Here is a 27,184-nt window from a genome sequence, read left to right on the forward strand (position 1 = left end):
TCTGGAATCTCATCATGTCCCTAAATCCAGTTCAGCATCTCCACCAACAAAATTCATCTGATCTGACTGGCTGTGTACCTGTATCTCTTGGTTAAAGTCCGAAAGCATTTGTGTATTTAAATTTATATACAGACTGTAAAAATCGTGATCATTATTGTACATTCAAACAAAAGCCTCCAGCCTGCTACCTTTCTTTCCAATGTTTTCCTCAGCAGCATGGACCAACTAATGAAAAGAAAAGAAAATTTAATTATTTCAGACAGTTTCTCTTCCAGCAGAGACTCTCCTATGCTCCCTTTATTAGATATTAAAGAAATACATAAAATGTAAGAGTGGGATTGAGAATAATCTTTTTTTCCCGTTCAGTAGATGATGAAAGATTCAGTATGTTTAGGATTAAGTAGGAAGAGCACAAACCCTCGAACAATAAGCAAAATAATATAAGTATATAGTATGTATTGAAGAGCATGGCAAACTTGCTAGCTGAAGCAAAACGATGAGAAAGTATTGCCATTTGACAGCAATTTTTCTTTTCCTCTTGATGAAGGACAATTACTTGAATTCTCAAGACTTAACTGTCTTCTTAGGAAACCCCTACATTCATTTGCTCATGGCAGCTGCTGCACACTGGGTGTTTTTCCTGCATGCTCCCAAAGAAACCAGCAGCATGGGAAGATCCCCAAAACTGATTCACTCATTCTCCCAACCATGATTTGCACTGGAAAGCTTTTTTTGTTGTTTTCTCAGTCTGAGACTCATTTCCCAGACACAACCGTAATTGCTAGGAAAGGAACTGTTCAGAGGAAATGTGTACCTATTGGGAAGTTTTGCATTTCATCTGATGCAGATGATGAAACTTTTGGGAGAATCTGCCATGGTCAACAAATGCAGCTGGGGAAAGAATGCTCATGCTTGGCATAACACTTTGCCGTGCTGCTCAGTATTCTGTCCTAGCTTACAGGCATTATTATCATGTCATAATAAGCTCTAAAGATATGTTCTGTTGCTAAAAGGAACTTCCCTGTTGACAGTAGATTTCAAGTTTGAGACTGAAAAATTCAGGGAGTATCTGTAACTTTGGAGTGGGAGGCAAGACTTGCCAGTGTTTTGAAAATAAAAAAAAATACCATTTTTTTGGACAATGAGTTTCTCAAATCAAAGTGTCCTCATCACTTCAGCATTTACATTTTACATTGCATGAATTTTGTATAATATTTGAACTAGATAGGCAAAATATAATGATCAGTTGAGGTTACAATAGTTCCTTTAATTGGTCACTCTCACTTGAGGGAAGGAATAAGTGGTACACCATCTGTATTATTTTTACTAATGTACTTTTTATTCTCTTGATCTGAAATTATTTTTTTACTTAATCAGTGAAAGTGTTACGTTGTTGAATAGAACATCAAAAAAAGGAGTTTAATATTTGATAGGAATTAGATCTGTGGGAGTAAAAGAAGCATTTATGTAGTGAACATGTTACAGAGTTTCAGTTTTCTTCAGAAAATATAGGGGCTCACATAGATAAGTGACTTGCAATGGCTTTTGATTTGCTCACTGCTTAAGATTGAATCCAGTCAGGCCCTTTATTCTTTCTTTTCATATCTAGTCAGTTTTTAAAGCGTCTTTTTTCCCCCTCTTCTATTGAAGTTAGTGGAAGAATTGCCACTGATTTTGAGTGGAAACAGTGTTATACTCACAAACAGCAGAGAAGATGACAAGATTCCTGCATTTCCTCTCATCTATTTCACTCCTGGGATTTACTTCCATGCTATCTATGGTGATAACAACTTAAGTTATTCTACTTTCTAGTTTTTTACTTCTAAAAACTCTCCCTTTTTATCCATCTACGTAGTTGTCTTTGGTGCTAAGATACTGTTATTTCTCCTGCTGTCTTCAAAGACTTGTTTTCTCTCTGTAATTCCCATTCTTACTTTCAGACCTCATTCCCCTCTGTTTACCTCTGTGGGCAGCTGATTAAAAGGAGGTTTTATGGTGGGTTGTATCAGTGTCCTCCATCCCTACTCTTTCAGCTCCCTGAAAGTGTTGGCTGTATATTACTCTCTACTGTAACTGTCTACTGATTATGGAGGACCCTGCTCATACTGTACCAGAATGTATTATGTTCAGCACCAGAGGAGGCTCAGGTTTCTGCTGTGAATTAATGTGTATGCCTGCGTATGGGAGGGCTTAACCTTCCCCACTGCCTACTGTCTGCAATGAAGCAGAGACTTGGAAGCACTGATACGGTGATTGATTCTACTCTGAGAGCTCTGATGCCTCTTCACACCTGTTTGTGCCTGATAATTTTAATGCAAGAATTTATTATCAATAATAGCAAACGTAATTAAATGGAGAAGGCACGAAGGCCAGATCAGTATTCTGGACAGCTAGCTGTTATTTTGTTTGCTTATCTATTGCTAGCCCTGTGAAGTCTCTCTGTTTCATTCTCTGCTTTCCAAATAAAGAAAGTTTTGGTTTGGTTTGGTTTTGGGGTTTTCCTTCCTGTAGGTATGAAATATAACATCTGTCTCCAGGAAGGTTTTTTTAATTTGGCCTGTGTGCTCACTAGTCTCTGATGGTAGAGAGGTCACTGGAGATGTAAATATGGCTTCTGCTCAAGGCTGAGAAGCCTGGAGTTGAACAATAAAATAAAATGAATCCCCATGAACCCAGAAACCTTGCAGCTGCTGGCAATTACAATTGTCACTGGCGTTCCCTCTTGGAGCCCTCTGCTATCATACCTATGGTAGCATGGAGCAAGCAGCTGCGTTCTCACAAGGTGGGGATGTAAACACGGGAGGAGGGAGCTTGGTTGTTCATATTGAGCAGAAGGAGGCCAAACAGGTGGATGACTTAAATGGTTCCCTTAGGGTACTGACAGCTGCTGGGGAGTCATCCTCATGTCTGTAAGATGCAGAAAGTTTCTTTTTCAGTTGAAGAGCAGCTGATGCAAGCCTCCCATTTCCTACAGGCATTTGGAAAAGACTGTGCAGACTTGTCTACTTTCCCAGCAGTTGGATAGTCCCACTGTGGAATTTGTTGGACTTGCTTCATTTGATCATTTTACCATTCACAGTTGTTTTCTTCTTCTTGTTTGACAGACCACATCTAATCTATGCTATTTTTAAAATATTCTGTGTTTATCATAGAATTCCCTTGGTGCATACAGTACTGAATATTGTAATGAAATTCAAGCATATACATGTTAGTTGCATTCTGTAGCTTAGCACATATGTAATTATTACAAAGGTATTACATTTGTTTGGTAAAGCCTTATTTTAATGAATGCCTCGCACTGATTAGATGAAGTTTTCTAAATGTTAATTTAAATGGAGTCTGTGTGGTAGTGGAATAATACTCTACTCTTTCAAAGAGTTTTCCTTGGTAAGCTAAATGGTATCTGGAGTCTCTTTTACGCTTCATTGCACTTGTGCAGGTGCTACATCAATTAAAGGTTAGTACAAAGTAATCTGAAAGAGACTATATTACTAGACTTAAAGTATTATATCCTTGGCAACAGGCTGTTGTACTATTTAATTCCATATTTGTTCCACGTTGTAGTTTGCTCCTTAATTTCAAATGGGGAGTAGTCTTGATTTTATTTTTAAAAACCTAATTATTCTGAGAAGAGTAATACCGTAGATGTTTTGACTAATTCTGTTAGAAGTTTGGCTTCTCTATCCAGGTGATGGTGAGAATCTTGAATGAATGTACACAGTGTGAGTGCATACAAGGACAACTTTTTTTTTTAAAAGGAATTTATGGGGCAGGAAAAGGGGATTTACTTGAATGGAGTTAAGCCATTTCTGTGCTGCTGTCAATGAAGAGAAAATACAGGAGTGAGGCACTCATGAGTAGCTATTCTTCATAGCTAAGCATGAGATGAAGATGTACAGTTTCCCTTCTATTTTGCTGCAGAATGTTCCATCACTCCTCTAAAGTGTAGAGCTTTTATGAGAGGAGGTTTTCTATGATGTGTAGAATATACAAGTGAAAAACGGAACCAAAGTACAAGTCTCACAATGTGTTTCTATGAATGAATAAACTAAAGATACTTAGACATTAATTTTGTATTTCCCAACCCTAGACTGCATTATGAGGTTGATATGAAGAATTGTGTGTCGGGGTTGTGTGTATACGTATTATGGCTGAAGTAAATCTTTGTAAGCTTTCATATAATCAAGTTTTGGGATTTTTTTCTTTTAGTCATGTTAGAGTTCTTGTAATGTCATGCTTACTTCTCCCGTTAGGAGATGACTGTATTTGCCTGAAGCTTCAATTTTTCATCAGAGCATCCAGTTTAGCTTGAAGCACTGGTTCTTACACAGTTTATTTGTCCTTGGGCATTTTAGCTTATATTAGAGATAAGAGTGGGTAGTCCAGGAACAAAGTGATGAAGCATACAAGGTCAACTACCACAATAATGAAAGTTAGAGCTGACCTGATGCTAGCACATCTTCTAATCCACGTCTTTCAGTTTCTCCACGTTTGATTATTTTACTCAGAAGATATACTAATTAGCTGTCTCCTGACTTTTTTATCCTTCCTGTCCATAGTTCTTAAGATGTATGCCACATCTGTTTCTTAATAGTCATTTGATGTGCACTTCTAACAGAGAAAACGCTTATGGTTTGGAGCTTTCCTCTGCTTTGTTATTCATACTGTGATACTTCTTTTAAATACTTTCCAAGATGTGAAACCTAAGGGTTTTTCGAAAGCAAACCCCAACCATTTTATTTATCTGAATCTGTTACGCACTGCGTCTGCTAGTAATTTCTGTTTTGTTCTTGCTCTGGTCTTGCCATATGGTCAGCAGCCTTTCCAGTTTTTTGTTATCTCTACATAAAAGGGTCTTAATTTTCTTTACTTAAAATTTTTTTTTTGTACTCTTTGACACTTTATTAAGCAATTTATTATGTAGATATATTTAACACATGTTGTATTTTGCATGCATGTGAACTTTAATCAGGTACATCCCAGAATGCTTAACGTCTGTTATAAATGTTTTCTATGTGAGTTGATCTTGTAGCTTTAGGAATATGCAATACTGTGATATTGCCTTGTGCCTCTGTACTGGTAACGCTTAGGGTCCATCTCCCTTTCTGTAGCAATCATTTGGGCAGTCATCCATTCCCTTCAGGTCCTGGTATTATCTGAACTGCTCTGCCTGCCTGTGCCAAAATGTGTTAATTTGGGTAGTTTGGCTTAGCTTTATAATCTTGGCAAAATAGTAATTTGAACATAAAAATAGCAAGACCGCCAGGTGACTTCAAGGGGTTTTTTTTCAAGCTAGCTGGTGTAAATTTTGTACTTGCAGCCTTTCCTTCACTGGGGGATGTGTAAGCATGTGTTCATCTAAGTGGGTTGTCAAAAGTCTTACTCACACTTGTGGTGTAGCACCAGGACTAAGCATCTGAAAGAAATGTAGTTGCTACTTTTATTGGAGAAACAAATACAGTTTTAGAGGTTTGTTTTGTTGAGCATCTGGGAAATAACAAGGAGAGTGAAATCAATACAGGTGGTGATAAAACCTGAATTACTGCAGTTCAGCATACATGGTGTGTTAGTACCAAAACATAGTCTTGCCAAAAGACACAGGTGAACGAATTAGTTTAAAATGTGCAGGAACTGTTTGTTTCTTCTCTGTTGTTGAATCACAGAATCATAGAATAGTTTGGGTTGGAAGGGACCTTAAAGATCATTTCCAACTCCCCTGCCATGGGCAGGGACACCTCCCACTAGATCAGGCTACCCAAGGCTCATCCAACTTGGACTTGAACACCTCCAGGGATGGGACAGCCACAACTTCCCTGGGCAACCTGTGCCAGTGCCTTACCGCTCTCATAGTGAAGAAATTCTTCCTTATGTCTAGTCCAAACCTGCTCCTCTCCAGTTTATAGCCCCTCATCCTGTCTCTACAAGCCTTTGTAAACAGTCCCTCCCCAATGAATGCAGGGATTTTCTTTGAATATTAGTGCATGAAATTGTCATCTTTTTTTTTTTTGAGTTGTTTATTTTATATTTTCTTTGACAGTCTCCTGGTTAACATGCAGGGTATATCCCCAAACACTCAAAGGAATATTAAACATATGCAGCCAATTGTCTCAGTTTAAAAGTGGGGGTGAGGAGGTCCTCTTTTTTTTTTTTTTGTAAAGGGACAAAGGCAAGGAAAAAGATATATGAGATCTGAGCTTATAAGTCTCTGTGAATTTATCCCACTTGGGGGAGGATTTTTTGGCACAGGAGATTCTGAGAACCTGGGTAACTTATTTCAAAGGTGAGCTATGGGTCACCCTACCTGTAAAGCTGAGGAGGAAAAAGGTCACCAGTCTTTGTAGAAGGTTCTGCCATAAACAACTGGGAGCAATAACTTCCTCACTTGTTGCCACCTAGTAAACAGCTCTGTCTGCACTCTGAAGCAGCTCCCATAAGACCTCGGTAACTGATTTTTAGTATTTTCTTTACCAAAAATGTTTATACATACCTACATTGTGGGTTATGTTATTGATTACAGTATGAATTGTTATTATTGAGAAAGATTTATTTTTCAAAACAAATACAACTGAATAATCCCTCCCATTTTTCCTAATACAAAGTGGATTTCTTCCTTCCATATCTCCTCCAGGACTTCAATGCTTTCTTTCCAGTTTAGAAGTCTTAAAAATCCTCCTTTTTTAAAAAAAAAAATGTTTAAATGTATAAAAATACGTGTCTGCTGTTGTAAGTTGTCTCATAGGTGAAGATTTTCATATATGGGGTGTGGGTCTGGGCAACCAGCTCGGGGTGGCCCTGCTTGAGCAGGGGCATTGGTCCAGATTACCTTCAGAGGTCCTTGCCCATGTCAGCTGTTCTGTGATTCTGTTGTTAATATATGGATAAATAGTATTAAAACTTATAACAGCTGATGTAAACAATGTCTGCAATCTATTTTGAAAGCTTCAACTCTAGCCCTTCTTTGTAGAGTAACATGTAGATAAAGATATGATTTGGCTTTAGAAATTTGCTTCAGAAAGTTGGTTCACTGGTGTTTTGCTAATAAAGTCAGCATTTAGTAACTGAGAAAAGCAGACACTTAGCATACTCATAAGAATATTGAAGAAGCCTCTAGATGGCTGAATATTTTATGTATTTTGAAAGGACCATTGGAGTAGTGACTGAAAAGCGAGAATTACAAAGTAGACATGAAATAAAGGGTTGCAGGTGCATTACTTCAGCTTACAAATTTACTGCAGAGTATGGCCTGTACTGCAAAGCTGCTTATTCAGAGTTTTACCCTAATATTTCAATGCTTAGTTCTAAGCTTATTTCAGGATTTAGGACATGTAATTGTATACCAGTCGATTTCCAATCATTATCATGGGATCAGAATGGTTCTCAAGTGTTCATTGTGTCTGTCCTTTTGAAACAAAGAGTATTTTTAGTCTCTTTTTTCTCATTTCTGTGAAACAAACAGTATTTTTATGGCAATGAATGGTTTAATATCAGGATTATTTGCAAATTTGAGCGCACATCTAGATCTTGATTTCTATTTTTTCCCCACATGTGGTTTTTTTTCCACTTTATCTGACTTTATATACAACTTTACTTGAAAAGCGTTGACTTAAGCTGCAGCTATGATGCTGAGTACTTCTGCAAGTCAGATCCGAAGATTTTAACAGAAGCATCAGAAAATAAGAAATATGTAAATAATGGCCAAATGTGAAAAAGCATTGAGGAAACTTGGTAAACAACTTGTCCATTACCTGTAGGGATCCTGTGATGTCAGATGTAGAATCACTCACTCCAGTTAGCTCTGCACACAGTGGTGGTAGAAGGAGCCTCTGGAAGGGAAGTAATTGCTTTAATTAGTCATGAAACCATTTATAGCTTTCTGAGGGGAAAGAAGAACTTATTCCATATCACACCATGAATATCGGAGGCTATTTGTGAAGGGAAGACACTGAAGCCTTACATCTAGCAGTGCATATTCTTCTTCTTCTTGCTTATGTTGTGTTAAGTTCATTGTTTTTGGGGGGGTATTGTTGGTATAGTTCTCTTTCACCCACAGGTAGTGGATGAAATCTTGAGTGGACTGAGGATAAATGTATGTACATTTTTTTAATGGTGTCATTGTCTTATTTTTTCCTGAAGTCTCTCATATTACTGCATCTTAAAATAAATCTCCAGTTTGCTGTTGAAATAATTGAAGTAGTGACTTTTAATTTCATTACTTGTCACAGGGGGAATAAAATGCACTTCTTAAGAACCATTCACTTTCTGGCTTAACATTGCTTTTCTTCCTGATAAAGCAGTGAAGGAAGTGTGGTATCAAAACATTTACTACCATAATGTCAAAGCGTGGCAATGACCTAAATAGAGCAGACACAGATTGGCTTTCCAGGCATGTAGAATGGTAACAGATATTCTGAGTAGTGTAAACCCTTGATGCATGACAGGTTTATTTAAAAATAGTAAATATATCCTTTTTGAGAGTCTACTGGGAAAGGTAGTAAAAGTGTTATTTTTAATAATTCTGTAATAATGATAATAACTTATATAGCTAAGTATTTAATATTGTTTTTCTATTTGTCTTTTCACAGCCCACATACTGGATGGCAGAATTACCAGCCTGATGTGCCCCAGATTCCCACTGCTTGCATCTCTGTGGAGGATGCTGAAATGATGTCACGAATGTCTTCCCGGGGCGTTAAGATCATTGTGCACCTGAAGATGGGGGCCAGGACCTATCCAGACTCTCCTTCCTTTAACACTGTGGCAGAGATAGTTGGAAGCAAGTACCCAGAGCAGGTGAGTGAGAATATAAAAAAAGAAACTTACTTTGTTCTTTAAAAATATGAAAAAACAAACACAAAGAACATCCATTCCTGAGAAATCCCCCAAACAAGTAAATCCTATTCATCTAGTCTTCTACATTTCAGACATCTCGGCTTTTCAGTCTTTTTCAGGTAGCAGGTTTGAAACCACCGAGCTCAGCTTTAATGCTCTTAAATATACTTTAGAAAACTATAGGAATTACTGTGTTGTAAGAACAGGAAATTCAACTAAACTATTCACAGTTTTGCCTCCTCCTCCAAGTTTCCCTGGCTTAAAGCTCACTTTATATAGTACCATCCATGCAGGATTACAAAGAAGTGTGTATGTAAGCAGAAGCGAAATCCTAACACTGTAACAAATGGAATTTTTGGTTTAGTAGTAGTAAGTAGTAAGGTAAGGTTACCATAATAATTTGTGCTTGGGTTTTACTAATTATTCTGTTAATAATCTTCAGGTGGTTTCTTCAACAGGCAAATAAACCAGGTTCTGCTGTCCAGAAATAAAATTGTTTGCCTGAGTTTTTCCCCAAATATAAAAGTGAATGCAGCGTGTCAATTCAACTTTTTTGAAGATGTTTTTTCTTGTGCAAGTCGTTAGTGAATTTAGCAGGAGTTGTATGTGTGTTAGTTTGTAGCGCAGATAGTTTATTTCTCCAAAGTATCTGCAAATTCTGTTTGAACTCTAGGTAATTCTAAATTGTTAATTTCCTTTTTAAGACTTTTCGTGCTCTCTTTTCTTCCAATGTTTTAGCCAAAAATCATACCAACTGAATTTATGGTGCTGAAGAATTTATGCCTGTTAGGTCTTCTATGAGGTCTTCCATGTTAGCTTACAGCATGGAATGAATTTTCTGGCAGTATGGTTTACAGTGAGAAGATGCTAATGCAGCCTCAATTACATCAGCACTGAAATTGCTGCTACATTACTTCTACTGAGCTGTGGTTCTTTTTTAAACATTGTAGTTTTATAGCCTCAGTGGCAAAGTAGCATGGCTATCTCTGTCCTTTAAACCAAGCATAGCTCTTTAAAGATTTTATCTTTTCTGAGATGGTAGTTCTGTAGTTCTGGCTTGTGATGTCTAGAGATCTTCAGCATTTACATGACTGTATGGTTTCAGAAGCTTCATCATCCGGCAGGGGCAAAGTAACTACCATTGCAGTTGATTAGTTTACATACAGAATCACAGAATCACTAGGTTGGAAAAGACCCACAGGACCATCGAGTCCAACCATTCCTATCAATCACTAAACCATGTTCTTTAGCGCCTCATCCACCATGCTCCTTAGCACCTCATCCACCCTTCCTTTAAACACCTCCAGGGAAGGTGACTCAACCACCTCCCTGAGCAGCCTGTTCCAGTGCCCAATGACCCTTTCTGTAAAAAATTTTTTCCTGATGACAAGCCTGAACCTCCCCTGGTGGAGCTTGAGGCCATTCCCTCTTGTCCTGTCCCCTGTCACTTGGGAGAAGAGGCCAGCTCCCTCCTCTCTACAACCTCCTTTCAGGTAGTTGAGTAGAGCAATAAGGTCTCCCCTCAGCCTCCTCTTCTCCAGGCTAAACAACCCCAGCTCCCTCAGCCACTGCCCATAAGACTTGTTCTCCAGCTCATTCACCAGCTTCATTGCTCTTCTCTGGACTCGCTCCAGAGCCTCAACATCCTGCTGGACTGCTGGAAGATAATGGAAAGGGGTTTGGCCAGCACATCCACCAGCTCCTTCAATACTCTTGAATGGATCCCATCTGGCCCCGTAGACTTGTGGGTTTCTAGCTGGGCAAGCAAGTCTCTGACATCCTCCTCTTGGATCATGGGAGCCTCTTTCTGCTCCTCTAACTCCTGGATGTGTACACAGAGGTAACAACTTTCCTTACTATTAAAGACTGAGGCAAAGAAGACATTAAGTACCTCAGCCTTATCCTCATCCCCTGTCACAGCTGTTCCATCTGCATCCAATAGGGACTGAATATTCTCCCTAGTCCTCCTTTTATTGTTGATGTATTTTTAGAAAGATTTTTTGTTATCTTTCACAGACTTAGCCCATCTGATTTCTAGTTGGGCCTTAGCCCTCCTGATTTTTTCTCTGCATTATCTCACTTCCTCCCTGTAGTCCACCCAAGACACCTGTCCCTTCTTCCAAAGCTCATAGACATTCCTCTTCTTTTTGATGTCTCTCAAGATCTCCCTACTCAACCAAGCTGTTTTTTCCCTTTGCTGGCTCCTTTTCCAGAACATGGGGATGGCTTGCTCCTGAGCTGCTAGGATTTCCTTTTTGAAGAGTACCCATCACCTATAAGTCATGAAACACATATTTACGAAGTTAAAGACAATGCCCCAACTTCTAAATTAGGGTTCAGTTAATTTTATGTCATTGGAATTTTTAGCCATGCTTCTAACCAGCTATTAGACTATCTTTCCTGAATTACGTTTGGAATATTTCAAAATTTTACATTTCAATTCAGGTTATGGAATTCAAAATGTAACCTTCAAAGATATGTGAAAGTGATTGCCCTTACTTGATTTTCCCTTTGCTATTCTGCTCTGTTTCTTTAAGTACTGAAATGCATTGGGATTTCTTCACTTATTCCACTGAGCAGCTCAGTTTTTTTAAACACTGAGTAAAGACTTATTTGCAAGCCCCCTGCTGATGTTAATGTGAGTGGTAGTGGACGCACTTTGAAAATGTAACCAAGAAACAGAAAAATAAAACAAGTGAATGTTTAGGTTCTTAGTACTCAGTGCCTCTTGGAGCCTTAATGGGTGCTTCACCATGCTCATTCCACTGCGTTACTCTGGTAAAAATGGGAAACATCTAGCTATTTAGGCAATAAAATACATTACAGACCCAAACTCTTATAATGCCTTTTATGCCAAAGTGTTTCAAAATGCAGTACAAATCCAGGGGAATGGAGAAGTGCCATTTCCACATGCCAAAATTTCAGTTCAAGTTTTAAATTGAAACAAAAGTGAATCTGGATCTCTGAACTCTGGGTGAGAAATCAGCAGCGGGTGGTATTGCTCTTACAAAGGTCTAAAGCAAAACGGCTTGAAATTAGGCTGAAGCCTGTGAAACGTAAGTGGTCGCAGGTATTGGAGCAACTTGTAACTGAAAAAAATGGAACTTAATTGAAAAGGAGGGTCACTGTAGGATACTGAAGAAGTCTGGGAAGGGGTGATACAGTTCTAGATGCAGCTAACTGCGCATGTGTTCATCTATATATTGACTAGAATCTAACATACTGCTTGATTTATAAGTAACTCATTAATTCCTCCTGTGAGATTTTAGCCTGTTTACTAAAAATAATGACTAAGAACTAAAATCATATTTATCTGAAAAGTTAACATTACAAGTGATGATGAATATTATTACTTAAGTCATTGAAAAGGGAAAACTATTTATTATTTTTTCTTACCTGTTTATTTCATAGAATCATAGAATAGTTTGGTTTGGAAGGGACCTTAAAGATCATCTGGTTCCAACCCCCCTGCTATAGGGGAATAGAGGGGCAGAATCACCTCCTTCAACCTGCTGGCCACGCTTCTTTTGATGCAGCCCAGGATACGGTTGGCCTTCTGGGCTGCAAGCGCACATTGCCGGCTCATGCCGAGCTTCTCATCAACCAGCACCACCAAGTCCTTCTCTGCAGGGCTGCTCTCAATCACATCATCCTCCATCCTGTATTGAAATAGGGGATTATCCCGACCGAGGTGCAGGACCTTGCACTTGGCCTTGTTGAACCTCATGATATTCACACAGGCCCACTTCTCCAGCCTGTCCAGGTCCCTCTGGATGACATCCCATCCTTCTGGTGTGGCAACTGCACCACTTGGCTTGATGTCATCTGCAAGCTTGCTGACGGTGCACTTGATTTCGCTGTCTATATCATTAATGAAGATATGAAACATCACTGGTCCCAGCAGAGACCCCTCAGGGACACCACTTCTCACGGGTCTCCATCTGGACTTTGAGCCATTGACCGCTACTCTCTGAATACGACCATCCAACCAGTTTCTTATCCAGCGAACTGTCCACCCATAAAATCCATATCTCTTCAATTTAGAGAGAAGGATGTTGTGGGGAGACCATGTCAAAGGCTTTACAGAAGTCCAGATAGATCACATCTGTTGGTTTACCCATATCTGCTGCTGTGGTTACCCCATCGCAGAGAGCCACTAGGTTGGTCACACAGGACTTGCCCCTGGTGAGGCCATGCTGGCTGCCATTAATCACCTCCATGTCCTTCATGTGCTTTAGCATAGATTCTAGGAGGATCTGTTCCCATGATCTTCCCAGGAACAGAGGTGAGGCTGACAGGTCGGTAGTTCTCAGGGTCATCTTTTCTACCCTTTTTAAAAATGGGCACAATGTTACTCTTCTTCCAGTCACCAGGGAATTTGTTATATTTGACCACTCTTGCAGCATGTTCAGTTCGGTTCCTCCTTTTTAATTCACTTTTCCAAGTGTTTTGTATGGATTCTTGCATAGAGCAATGGAGGGAAAAAAATAAAACTAGAAAAGTGTTAAGGAAAACAGGAATAAAATCTGGTTTAAATACTTCTGAGATATTTTTCTAAAAGCTTGCTTTATTTTAGACTTAGTGTTATTGAAATCTTGTAATAGATGCTTTCTTTTGCTGTTGCAAGAAATGTTTTACATCACCAAAGCTGATAGAATTTTCTAGCTTGCAAACCTGTGGTTAGGCCCCTATGATTAACTTTAACACATTTACATTTCTGAATATCTTAAAGTAATAAAAAATATAATTACTGCTTTGTGAAGAAACAAGCTGTCAGGAATGTCTTTATCTCCAGAAGTGACAATGTGACATGGGTGCAGTTGTCTTGCAGCTTTTTTGAGGCAGCTCTGCACCCAAGTCATATGAATACTTTTGAGAAGTTAACTCACTGATATACTTCAGGTTTCTGTTCTGATTTCACTGTTCTGTCCAGCCAACCAGTAGCAGTAAGCAAATGTGTTATCATCAATTGCTCTAAGAAAAGTGTGTTTTGAAACCTATCATAGGTTGCAACTTTGCAGTACCAAGTTTTCAGGTGGCATAGAACGCATCTGAACAGAAAAAGGAAATGGATTTTGTCATGCTGTCAGTAAAGCTCAGTGTCTCACCTACGTCTCTGTTCTGTTTATCTTTGTATATTCCCTTCGAAGTTAGAGAAGGACAGCTCTCCCCAGACAGGACCCTTGCTCATGTCAGAGCAGGCAGGACTGTGCATGTTCTGAGCGGAGACATCTACCATCCTTGCTGTCAGTCCTGAGGTCCTTGTTTAGTGCCTGCTGAGGCCTGAATCCCTGCAAGTGCCCAAAGAAGGTGATCCTGTGCCCATAAGATAATGAGTTCAAGATCAAGCTTTTCTTCATATAAACAGATTGGAAGCAGTGGGATCAAACATGCTATGACTTGACGCCCTGGGAGCCTTTCTGAGCTTGGGATCACATTCTCACGGTGCTTAGGACAGCAGTGAGAGTGGAAAACCTGTGGGTTGCGGGGCTTAACATATTTAAGCCTGTATGACTGCTGACAGTTGAGCCAAGGAGTCTGTGAAATGAGAACGGTTATGGTAGCCAAACCTGCTGACATCCAGGCTATTGCAGGCTAGAGACATTTGCAGTCTATGCCTGACTTTTGTCTTTGAGAATGAGTTTTTGAAACACGCTGCTGAGGCAATACTGTTAGCATCCTTTTGTACTATGCTGTGTATTGGTGAGATGTTTTATTTAAACTATGTAAGTTGACATTGGAGACAGACTGACTGAGAAATTCACAAGTTAACTAATGTGGTTTTCATTTGAAATTCAGGCAGAGCTGGCAATAAAACATGTTTGTCTTCTAATTTCAATACAGATGTAAAATGATTGGTCTTAAAGTGCAGAAGCAACCGTTCCCATCTCTTGGGAAAGTCTATAAATAGTGGCTGTTTCTTGTTAGTCTGGCTTCAATCTACCTAATGTGCAAAACATGTAACCACAAAATACACGATTAACTGAAAAGGTATCAAAGTGGATAAAGAAATAACTCTTCTGTAATCCTGACTCTCAGTATCTTTCTACACCATGTATTTCTTGGTGTGCAGTGCTGTTTTACTTATCTTACAGTTACTAAGTGATGGGAATACCATTTCCTAAGTGCCCTATGAAGTACATAAATTTAATGGTTGCTCATTATTCTGTGATCTAGCCTAAATGCTGTAGAGCACAAACAGAGGGGCTCATAAGTGGCTTTTTGGAATCTTGAATAGCTGTTCCAGGAATTCACTCTACACTGCCTTTTTTGCCTCCTGTTTTTATGGAGTGCCATATCTACAAAATGTACCATTTGAAAAGTGACGCTATTTTGAACACCACAGGCATAAAAGACCATTGAAGAATGCGCTGTAGCTATGAGCCAAGTTTGGGCAGTACTTTTGAAAGCAGCAGTCCTAAGAATGACCTGAGAAACAGAGATGCTAAGGTAGTAGATTGTGAAGTTCTTTACCAGTCTGTGGCTGATATTACAGAACACTGTTCTACAAAGGAAGTAGCACCTTATTTACTTTTTCATTCTTCATCCTTTTGCTATTTAAAAAATCAGCCCTCTCTCAGAATTTGTGATACTGGGCAAAGCTCCAGCCAAGATGAGGACACAAAAATTGTCCAGGCTTCTGAGCCTGTTAGGCATTCATGCACATAAGAAATAATTTGTAGAACAAAAAAGAAAGAAAAACCAACCCCGGGAGAAAAAAAAAGAAAGACTTCTCTGAAGAAGTGTAATACTCAGTACAATGTTGTTTTATGGCCTGGCATCGGTTCTACATATGTTAACAAAATGTCTATCCATTAGCCCTTTGATGTGGCTTCCAGATATTATTATGCTCGAACTAAACCATGCATACAATAGAGCTTTGAGTAGAAATGTTTTAAGAGCCTGATGCCATCACTTTATGGCTCCATTATCACATTTTCTCCATGTGGATTGTTCTGCTATTCATTCCAAAATGTTGAAATGTTGTAAGTGCACTTCTATGAGCCTCTCTTCTGTGACTGTAAGCTGATGCCTGCCACTGCTAGAATTTAAGTGAATTTAACAGAATTTAAGAGATGATTATGTAGATCGGGTTTTGAGAGTGCCAGCTCATTAATTTGTGATAGCAAATAATGGGAAGGAAGACGAAAGAGTAATGGTGAAAAGAAACAAGAGAAAGGGTGAAGTAGGAACATTGGCATTGTTAGCAAGTGTTTAATTTTCTTTGAGGTTTTTGTATCAATATTTGTTGAAAGAAGCAGTACCCTCTGTGTCTGTGTTTGTTTTATTAGTAATGGGACTTTGTACTTTTAATTGGGAGGGGGGCAGTTATAGTGTGCCTTATGGGGAATGGCAATACTGCTGTCATCTATTCTTAAACAGAGGTCTTGTCATGATTAAGACAGTCAAATTAATATGAAACTGATATGAAGGGATATTTTTCCTTGTAACTTGACCATTTTAAAAATAATTTTCTTTTTTTAACTGTCAGAAGGCCAAACAAATTTTAAGTCTAAAGTGCATGCTAAATTTTGTGGTGTAGAGCTTGGCAAATCTTCTGAAACTTGAATTGCCCATTTAAAACCCAAGAGCTGCCTGAAAGCGTTCATTTCTGCTGGGGAGAACTTGGCAATAGTTAGCCTTCTGACTCTGAATGACCAGTATGTCCTAAAATAAGGTGGTTTGGGGGGAAAGCTTAGTATCTGCATATGCAACAAATCTTTTGACTTGTATATAGGTGCTTGATGTTGTTAAGGAGCAACAGTTAAAAAGCATTGCACTACTTAGAGTCTGTGTCTGAAATATTGGTGGAACAAATGAATTTGTATGTGTTGAAGAGAGATTCAAAACTGGTTTTTATGTCTTTTAAAAAATATTTTCCTGATATAATTTTGCTGGAAGACATCAGGTCAGGTTCGCCAGTGTAATGTGACCTTTTTAATGTTCAGATGTTTTAAAAATGGCTTAGCCCATATCTATAAATGGGCAGCTGAGAGTCAGGGAGAGGACCAGGATAGCAGTGATGTCTGCTGATCATGGATGCACCTGAAGCTGCCGTGTCTCTCAGCTTGGTGATACCAGAGAAGAACCAAGGGATGTGCTCCACTGGGTACAAGTAAGCCAGCAGCTCTTTGAAAGGTTCCTTCTCTTGCCAACTGAGGCACAGCAACCGTCAGTGCATATGAGATTTTGCAGCATGAAGAAAGGTGTATTAACTTTAGATGCCATCTATGCCTGGTCTCCAGAGGGAACAGGATCTTCTCAGAGTGTGCTAACTGAACTCGCTGGCATGCAAATGGTGATATCCTGTTTACTGCAGCAGCAAGATAACAGTGACAAAGGATGAGGACATCTAGGTGGCTCTCCTCACTGGAGACAGGTGGAGTTTAGAGGAATTGAGTGCCACTGTCACCCTGCTGTACATGTTCCATTTGGATTCTCTTGATGTAAGCTCAGACAATGTGCTTTCTGCCTTTCACCAGAGCTTGAGCGTAGGTATCACCATATACATGTTAGCTGGCTTCCTACCTCAGCCTCTTTCTCTTTTTGAATCCAGTGTGGTATCAACTCCAAGCTATTTTCTAGACCTTTGCTCTGTGCACTACTTTTAAGAGCATTTGGCTGGATTTTAACTTTTCTACTTAAACTGCAACCAGCTAAAGAGTGAAACTAGAAGTTAAAAATGAACATTTAGAGTGCTTGTTCTGTTGGTCAGCAAATCTATCTGCGCGTGCAGTTTTGTAGTGGTTTTGATGATGTGAGTATAAGCACATATACTGTAATATATTTCCTTCCTCTCCATTCCTTTGTCTCTGCTCCCACACAGCAGATTAAAGAATGACTGTGGGATTTTATTTCAGTAATAATTTACAAATACACACAGGGTTTACAGAATGGTTGTGAAAGTTGTTTTTTTTCTCCATATTGAAAAAAGTTATCTTCTAAAATTACACTGGGTCCTTCTTGCATTCTCATACTCAAGAGTATCTAAAGGGTAGTCCTGGTTTTGGCAGATGTTATGCTTGCCTGAGGCATGCAGTAAGAAACCACAATATTGAGGAGGAAGACGGAAAGAAACTATATCATAGCTTTCATTATGCGTAAGTAGGTCTGGAAATGCTAATGCCAAGTGTCAAAACTTTTTACTACGGAAGTAGGCAAATAGCTGCAGTAATATGTTTCTGTTTGTTAGGTGCAGAGTGTATGCTTGTCCTTGAACAGCAGGAGGACTACCAAGATAGTTCTTGTCCTAGTGAGTCTGCAGTCCAAAAGATGAAACAGTGCTAAAAGAATACATCTTTTCCATGCAGGTCTAATGGAAAACTGCATGTCTAAGAGTGTGTGGGTTGGATGTAGAAGGCTGTTCAACACAGATTCAGAAGTTCTCACACATGGGACCAATGTGGAGGAAGACCTGACTGTGCAATTTTAGATAGTGGATGAATCTAACATTGCTAACAGAGTGGAGGGGAAATACTAAAAGAAGTGAAATCAAAATGTTCAGGCTGGGGCTGAGGTGAAAGGGGCAAAGAACTTGGTCTGCTCAATCACACCAAAATACTGACAGTAGAGGTGTTATGCTAAGAAACTCTGGTTGCAGCTGCTGAGAGAAATGGTTACTCAAGGATGTAGCAGAGTTTCTAGCGGACTTAATAGATTTAGCAGCCAGAGAGACAGTAATCTTGAGAAACACTGAGTGGGGTGCAGAATTGTGAGTAGAGTTGCTAGGGTTTTACATGTCACATTGATGCTTTGTGAGAACAAAGAATGGGGAGAGACAGTGAAAATGGCAAGGTGACCACAGTTGATGTGTTTTTGAAGAGAATTAGCCTCAAGACCTTGATTTGCTTTGTTAGAACATGCTTCAAAATGTTGATGTCAATGTGTTCTTGGGGTTTTTTATACCATTTTAGTATAGTTTTTTATACAGTTTCATTGGCCTGGAAAGAGTTCCCTAGATTTCTGAGACTTGGAAGGCCTTACGCTTTGTTACTGTAGCTGTTAATGTAGTCATAATGAGGCAAATATATTTATTATGGCTTAGCAAAGCAAAAAACACTGTAAAGTACTTTATGCCAATAAAATTTGTCCAAAATGATTGTCAATAAAATGTTGAAGAACTTATGAGGCTAACAGGCATAAATCTTAATTAAATCAAGGAATCAGTTTTGTTTATGGAGTTTCTCAAATATTATCAGTACTTATATCAACAGTATATCATGATGCAATATGTAATTTATCTAGAATTTCATTATGCACAAATATAATTCTAATTCGTTGTAATGGGAAAAGAAATTTTGGACAAAGTCCTGACTTACATGGTTGGCTTTTTTCTATAGAACTTGTCAGAAAACTAAACTGGTTTATACGTTTAGGACTGAGATCCCATTTCTTCTTTATTGACATTGCAAAAGAAAAAAAAACGGGTATGTTACAGCCTCTTGAACAGAAAATGTATTTTGTACCGCAGGTTCTGTAGGTTTGCTTTTTATGCAAGCTGAAAAGTATGTTTCTCACAGTCTGCATTTGCTTTTTCCACTGGTTTTTATTCTGTAGTTTATTTTGTAGAATGGTTTACAAATTTGAACAAAAATAAACTGGAATGTATATTCTTTTGGTAGTTACGTAATCTCTTGACATCTGATTTTTGTCACGGAATTTGCTGGCATAATTGTGAAGCGTTAGTCTTAAGAACAGTGTACAATATCCTCGTATAAATTACTCAGAAAAAAATCCCTGTATCCCATTTCATTTAATCATACATGTATTATAATATAGAGGGTGGAGAATGGAATAATATTATAATGTAAGATGCAATAGTCTGTAAAGCATGCTGCTTTAGAAATCACATGAAACTGGTGTTTTTTCCTGGAGTTATAAGCAAGTAGAAGTAGGATTTTATTTGTGTTTATTTCAGCTGAGCAAGGAAGACTATTAATGCTATCTCGGTACTTCTGTATCACTAAAAATTCTGGGCTTAATTTTTTAATAGTGTGTTTAATATAATGATCATTGTACTTGGTTTCTGTTTTCACTGATGTCAAGATTTTTCTCATCTTCTCTATGTGCCAAATTTAACGTGCTGCTTATGGGAGGAGGTATTTAATGAAATAATATTCCTTCACTCTAATGGAATTTGTTGCTGTAAGCTATACGTATATTTATATGATAGTTTTAGGACAACTACTTCTGTGACGTGCTGTTTGGCAGAGTATATTCTAGCATTCCAAATGGGAAATGTCTGTCATCCAGGGTCTTGCCAAGAGAGTGATTACTGAGCTCTAAACCATGATAACCTCCCTCCTCTTCTTTCCCCTTTCAAATAGGAAGAGGACCTGAGATCACATTATTCTTTGTGAAGGAAAGTTTAAACACAGTCTTGAACTGTTGACAAGTATGTTCCTCTCTGTCTTGTCTTACAAGCAGATACTGCAGCTCATGGTCTGTTGTGCTTGTATGATTTTGTTTCTTGGCATTGTAAATCTGAAGTCAGGGATGTCTTGGATTTATGTTCTCCACTTCTGCCTGAAGTCCACTGACCTGAGTTTATATGCTAAAGTGCTCCAGGGATCTGTTCACTTGGCTGGAATTAATGTTCAGATGATCCTTTATTTGACTGTCTCTTAACACGTTCTGCAAGTTGTTCTCCAAGTCTTTCTGGAAGACTGCAGCTGTTATACTGTGCATATAAATAGGCTATAGTTAATAAGCCTATTTATAGCAAGCCCGAGTCTGTTGATTTTTTTTTTTTCCCCCATTCATTAGAGTTTCCAGCCTTCAAATAAGTTCTGCAAAATAATTGGATTACACCCTTACACACTGAGTTTGGTGCATTTACTTTTTCATTGATTAATTTGGTAGTTTAATTTAAAATTGCCTAGACAAATTTAAATGCTCTGTTTCAGGAAAGAGATACAGTTAAGTGTAAAGACATGTAAATAAGCTGACTTGGATAGATTGGTTAAATTTCAACAAAATTGGGAAGGATAATATTCCAGATGATATGAAAATTTTTAAGCTTTGTATTCTCTCATCTATGGACTTCATTACACACACAATTTACTGCTAGAGATCGACATAACAGCCCTCCCTGACCCTGCAAGATACTCAGCAAATCTTTTAGGATGCTTGAAAGTCAGCAATGGCTAATGCTCAAATTACTCCCACGTTAAATTATTTGTAACAGGGTTTTTTTGTGAATTAAGAATTTGTCAGGGGATGTTCTCAGTCACACTTGGTGTGACCTTCCGAGTCTGGTGGTGATTGGACCAGGATGAGGGAATGAAGAAGGTAATTGCAAGTGGTGCCAAGCTCACAAAGATAAAACTCTAAATACTCTGGAGAAGGAAGGAGCGGTTTAAAATAATCTTGGCAAATTCATAAGAATCATAAATACTTATCAGGATAAAATGCACTCAGCTTTTCAGCACAATGTCCCCTGGCAGAGTGGCTCATACAAGGCCCTTGCTGTATTCACTGAAAATGGTTCTAAGGTACTTCGGAATTTGCAGGCTTGATACAAATTGCAGTATGAAAAATAATGAGATAGCATCCAGCTTTTCCCTGGAAAAGCTGTCTTGACACGTGAGCAAGCCTCTTTTGGACAGATCTAGAAGCTGGGAGGGGGTTGAAAGGTCACTTTTGAAGAACATGTTTGTACAGAGATGAGTGGAGGCACCTAGGTAATCTTTTGTGTGTACAAAAAGCTGAGGTGCTGAGCGAGCATATGATTGTTGACCAGGCTGTAATTGCTGCAGTTTGTTTCAAAAGCCTCTGCACTAAAAAGATGGCTTTGTTTATCCAATTATCCATGTAGCACTTTTAAAGCTCTTTTAGTAACTTTATTGTGGGATTCTGCAATGTCATAAAGCACAAACATTAGTAATTTAACATCCAGCCAATAATATATAGATGGAAAAATAGACAATTCTCATGTCTGATAAATTCAACCGCTTGCTGCTAAATTCAATTTTGTTAAAGGATAAAGGAACCCAAGTTTGTGTTGAAGGCACAGAGAAATTTCAGTTTTGTTTTCTGATAGGAATCTTTCCCCTGACTGTGAAAAGCTATGTAGATTTAAAGGAAAAACAACAAAAAATTCCAGCCAAACCTTTCCCTGCTTAACTGAGAGTCAATTAGTGCATTTAATTAAGATGATCTTTGAAAGCCACTAAGAAGTTGAAGAAAGAAAACTAGCATGCAGTAATTTTAGCTGTCTAAATCTAGGGGCATTGAAACTGTCTAAATTGCTGTAAATACAGTTTTAATAATTTGAAAGAATCTTCTTTGTCTATAATTGCATTTTCATTTAAATGTGGGTCTTTTAGGAAAAGATAATGTTTTCTTCTCTCAGAGTGGTGCAAAAAGATACTAGCATATTTTCAATAACTTCATTTTACTGCTTTGAGTGCTTTTCTTTTTCCTTATCTGAAACTACATATTTAATTGTAATGTGGATCATAATTGCTAATACCGATTTAAAACTGGGATGTTGAACACAACCAGTGACAAGGAATTATCTGAACTGTGTTGAATAAATACAGTGTGTTGCTGTATGGATGCAACACTGACCTGGGATATGAGTGTAGTCACAGAAGGTAATGTGGTGTCTTTCCCATCATGTAAATCAAAGCATCCATCTCTTGTGGTGTAGAATAAGAGACATCTTTGTCGCGCAGCTACAGTAGCAACCTTTATCAGATGACAATGCACAGAAATGATTTCTTAAACAGTTAACACAATGCTGTGCAGCTGCTCTAAAGTAGACGAACAGAATTAGTAATTAAGGAGCCTTAGTTTATATAAGGTTCTTTACATAGTCCTATGAAGAACTTCCTTCCTCCCCACCCCCCACCTTTTCCTTTCTCTGCAGTATCTCTGGTTTAATTAAACTTTTGCATCTAGAAGAAAATAAAATGGTTTTCTGGCACAGGTTTAACAAATATGCATCTTTAACAATTTTGTTCTGCAGGTGAAATTGGAATTGTTTGGATGTGTTTATCAGCACAGAAGATCAATATATCAAGAAATGATAAATCTAAAATGTTTACCACAATCTACTCTGAACCTTGGAAAAGGGATCTGAAAGTACCTAGCCTTTTTCTTTTTTTCCCCAGAGTTTTTTGCATTCTTTGTTTTGATGCTTTTCAAAAGAAGGATAAAAATGAAGAAAAAATAGTAGCATAGATAGCAAAATTGACTCAAACTGTGAGCAAAGGAATGAAATAATTCTGTGTCACTTTTTCATGTGCCTAATAAATGGTAAAAAATACTTAATTCTGATGAATAAAAGCAGTCTGTAGGTAATTTACCTACCACAAATTTATAAAACTAAAGCAAACGTGAAATCAGCATACCATGATATGACCTTCTGTTTTAGTCTTGAACTTGGAGGTACAACTTTCACCACTGGAACGCTACCCACACAAAAGGTAATGTGCTAAGTTTGTATTGGTGAGGGTGCCACATTCCTAGCTTTCTTCCGCTCACATCCTGTCATCGAAAACCAGCAGTCCAGGCATAATCCCCACCATCTGGTTTAACTACAGACCCTTTTTGAAGTGATGTGTATGGTCTTTGCTTTTCGCATTTATTTAAAATTAAGTGCAGGAAGTATTGTTTATCTGTGTGCTATAGCCAGATTCTTGCACTGTGGCCTGCAGAGTAGCAAATCATGGAAACGTTTCTGGTGTTTTTAAAAATGAGTCACCCAATGGGCAGGCTGCAGTTCTGGGGGGAGGAAGGAAGTACTGTGCAGGTCTCGAGCCTGTCACATCTGTGGGTTTTTGTCTCAGCTGTGAATGAATGGTCATTTTGTGGTTCAAAACCACATTGTTGAATAAAGAGTTGAATAGAAATACCTGTTCTGGTTTTTGCTTTCAACCTTATTTATTTTTCTGAAGCTTTAACTATGTACCTGCTCTTCCATTCCCCTGCTGAGTGCCTGGAATGTGTGGTGAATGCACCTTCCCAAGCATTGCTGGTTTGGGGAAGTGCTGACTATGCAAGGGCAAGTCCTGGGAAAAGCTGAAGGCAGGTGGAGGTTGGGATTTGCCACTGATAGTTTCTAAAAAGAATTTTCCTTTTCAGTTGACCACTTGATGTAGTCCATGCAGTGCTAGCCATGTGGGGCATGTTTTTTTTCCATTACAAATGTGAGGTAATTGCTCTCTGAGTTCAAGGTGGCCTACAAAGGGTTGTCTCTCTTATCCGGTATTGTTATCTTATTTCTGATTTATGTCTTGAAAGGAAATGGGAGAGAAAAGTATTCCGAGAATAGTTTCTCCTTCAGGTATTTATGCATTAAAGCAACTCCAAAGAAACTGAACGTGCCAGGTGCTATCCTGTCCTGAACCTCTCATTCCCAAGCAAAACCACAGAAGGACTACTCAAAGGCTACTATAACCTCATCTGTCAGGATTTAACCTTCTAGAATTGGCATGGTCAGTGTCCAGGCCAGAAGATGAGCCACCTGGTTATAATATTAACAATTAAAAGAGAGACAACATTTGTGTCTTCCTGAGTTCTCTGCTAAAATGATTTGAGTCCTTCCTGAAGCAGTTCCCATTGAGTAGTGATGAAGCTTCTATCATTCAGTTCTCTCTTCCTACTTTTCAACAGCCTCAGAGTTGTGGGTTGAACTCTTAAGACAATGTGCCTGGAGAAGAGGAGGCTGAGGGGTGACCTCATTGCTCTCTACAACTACCTGAAAGGACGTTGTAGAGAGGAGGGTGCTGGCCTCTTCTCCCAAGTGACAGGGGACAGGACAAGAGGGAATGGCCTCAAGCTCCGCCAGGGGAGGTTTAGGCTAGACGTTAGGAAAAAATTCTTTACAGAAGGGGTCATTGGGCACTGGAACAGGCTGCCCAGGGAGGTGGTTGAGTGACCTTCCCTGGAGGTGTTTAAGGCACGGGTGGATGAGGTGCTGAGGGATATGGTTTAGTGTTTGATGGGAACGGTTGGACTCGATGATCCGGTGGGTCTCTTCCAACCTGGTTGTTCTGTGATTCTGTGATTCTGTACTCAAACACCTATAATGTGGTCGAAACAAGGCTACATATTCTTTCTTCCTTACTACATATTTCTGTATTAATAGGACCAAGCCTGTATTGACCTTGTGCTTAGGTGAGATCAATTCATGAATGAAGAACAGTTAGATGAAGGTGAATTTGATAAATGAGAGTTCTGGTGGGACAATTGAGACATTTTGAAGAAACTGCAGATCTGGTACTTCTGTTTTCTACTCACTGAAGATATTTACCCTATACTGATAAATGTGATTTAGTCACATTCAAGGTATGGATCCTTTTCTATTGCTCTTCAATTTATGAGCCTGTGCTGTTTAAAAATACAGGATGAAAACTGTAAACTCAGTAGGTATGCCCCTCTTGTATGATGGGCCATATTCTAACAGAGCTGTTGAAAGATGTGTTACTTCTCAAAGTTGGTCCAAGCCTGTTAAACTAAATTCCTCAGAAAATAAGGGCTTTCACTCACCTTCTGTTCCAGAGAAAGTCACCTTCCTTTGACCTGACTTTCTCTGCCATAGAAATAAAGCAGCATGTACATCTGCAAATACTGTTCCTCCAGCAAAAATAAACAAAGCCTTTCAGCAGACATTCCAGTGCATGCTTTTCTCCCCTTGGAGTAGGTTAAAGGACAAACAGTATACGGCAGATACTCATCCTGCAGAATGATACACTGCCAGTGGATGTTTAACATGAACTGGTTACAGATATTAATAGACAACTAAGGCTACTCTGATATAAATAATTGAATAAAGACTTTTCAATTACATAGTTTTGAAAAAAAAAAACAATGAGGAATGGATCTAGTATCAGATTAGAGTCCCTGACTTTTTCTTAAATAACAGAGAAAGTTCAGGCTTTGCGAGTAGGGAGTTCTGCCTGACTAAGGGGCTTCAATCCGGTGAAAATCTGTATGGAAAATTTAGGGCCTCCTGCACAATAGGCAGGCCAGTAGGTGAACTCTCGGGGTAAGAAGCAGGAAAATGGCATCTGGCTGAAGTGTCCTCAATTTGTATCTGGGCTGTAGAAGCATTTGAGGAGACATAGTCTTCTTCCTGCCAGTAATATCTGGACAGTTCAAACACTTGGAAATAAAAACCACTGGGGAGTACTCTGGCATTTGTGTTTCCCCACGTAGAGAAATGTATGTCCATGATGGTAGACAGCCCAGAGCAGCCGTCCCTGTGAGGGTTCATGCACAGGACCCATCAAGAAGCCGAAGTCCAGAGTCCAAGCCTGCAAGTTCTACTTTCAGATGAAGTCATTCCTTTGCCTGGGGATCCTCCAGGTTTTTTGTAGTCCTTACATATGCCCAAATATTTGTGATGCTACTACTCACTGGCTTAAATTTATTTTGCGAAAAGATGTAGTAGGCTAGATCCATGACTCATGGTGATCTGTATCTTTTTTTTTCCCTTTCTTGCTGGAAATTAGCAGCTTTTCAAAGACTCAGCAAATACCAAATAGCAGCAGCCTTTGTGCTGAGTTCCCATCGCAGTGTTCTGCTGACTGCAGTGGTTTTCTGCTGAATGCAGAATCAAGATCTGATGTTAGTACCTTAATTTTAATGCTTTACATGACTCCACTGCCCATTTTTAAATATACTCTTCAAAATCTCTACAGCTGGTCTGTCTGCTAGTGAACAGGTAGGAGACAACTTTCAGGGGAAATGAATATAGATGAAGTGGATTCTCCCAAGAGAAAAATCAGTCTTCATACCCATTTATTAGAACATTAACTTTCCCTTCTGAGTGCATCCTCTTTGTCCCAACCAAGCATGTTGCTGAGTGAATATGGTTATTTCTTTACTTACAGTCTCAGGAATAGGGCTAGGAGGAAGAGATTTCTATTTTTACATTCATGGGAATGTGTTGGTACAACAATGAGTGGGATCTTAAGTCCCAAGGAAAATGTATTCTAAATTTATTTTTATTAAAAACAAGTGCAGTGTGTGCTGGATCCTCTTTTTAGTTGCTGAAAATTTTGTGTTGCACAGCCTGGCTTGCATACTTTCAAGAAAAATCTTTGGCTGGAAGTCATGTTCTATACTGAAATAGGAATAGTTTTATTCACTTAAGCATTTTTATTCCAAGAAGAGTTGGAAAATGTAGGGAGAAATTTTTGCTGTGTAAGATGCTTTGTTTCTGGGTGTGACAGCGCACAAATAATACATATATGACATACTTGGGTATGGTGTTACATTGTTCTTGGCGATCTAATCAGGAAGATATTCAGTGAATGTTGTCAGAGCTGGGAATGGACCAGAGCACGTATTTATAAAATGATAACTTAAGAACAACTTACTTTTGCTTGAAATTTTAATCCAG

The 27,184-nt window shown here is 38.8% G+C and overlaps 1 protein-coding gene across 2 annotated transcripts in view; it reads left to right on the forward strand.

The window, feature by feature from the left end:
- The window catches only part of CPQ (carboxypeptidase Q), a 135,466-nt gene that overhangs the window by 27,690 nt on the left and 80,592 nt on the right, over positions 1 to 27,184 (forward strand). For both annotated transcript variants that reach the window (XM_069854407.1, XM_069854406.1), the window contains exon 3: positions 8,583 to 8,790. In XM_069854407.1, the coding sequence (XP_069710508.1) occupies positions 8,583 to 8,790 (208 nt within the window). The remainder of the gene's footprint in view (positions 1 to 8,582; positions 8,791 to 27,184) is intronic.

The sequence above is a fragment of the Phaenicophaeus curvirostris genome, chromosome 3 (genome assembly GCF_032191515.1).
Source record: "Phaenicophaeus curvirostris isolate KB17595 chromosome 3, BPBGC_Pcur_1.0, whole genome shotgun sequence".
NCBI classification, from domain to species: Eukaryota; Metazoa; Chordata; class Aves; order Cuculiformes; family Cuculidae; genus Phaenicophaeus; species Phaenicophaeus curvirostris.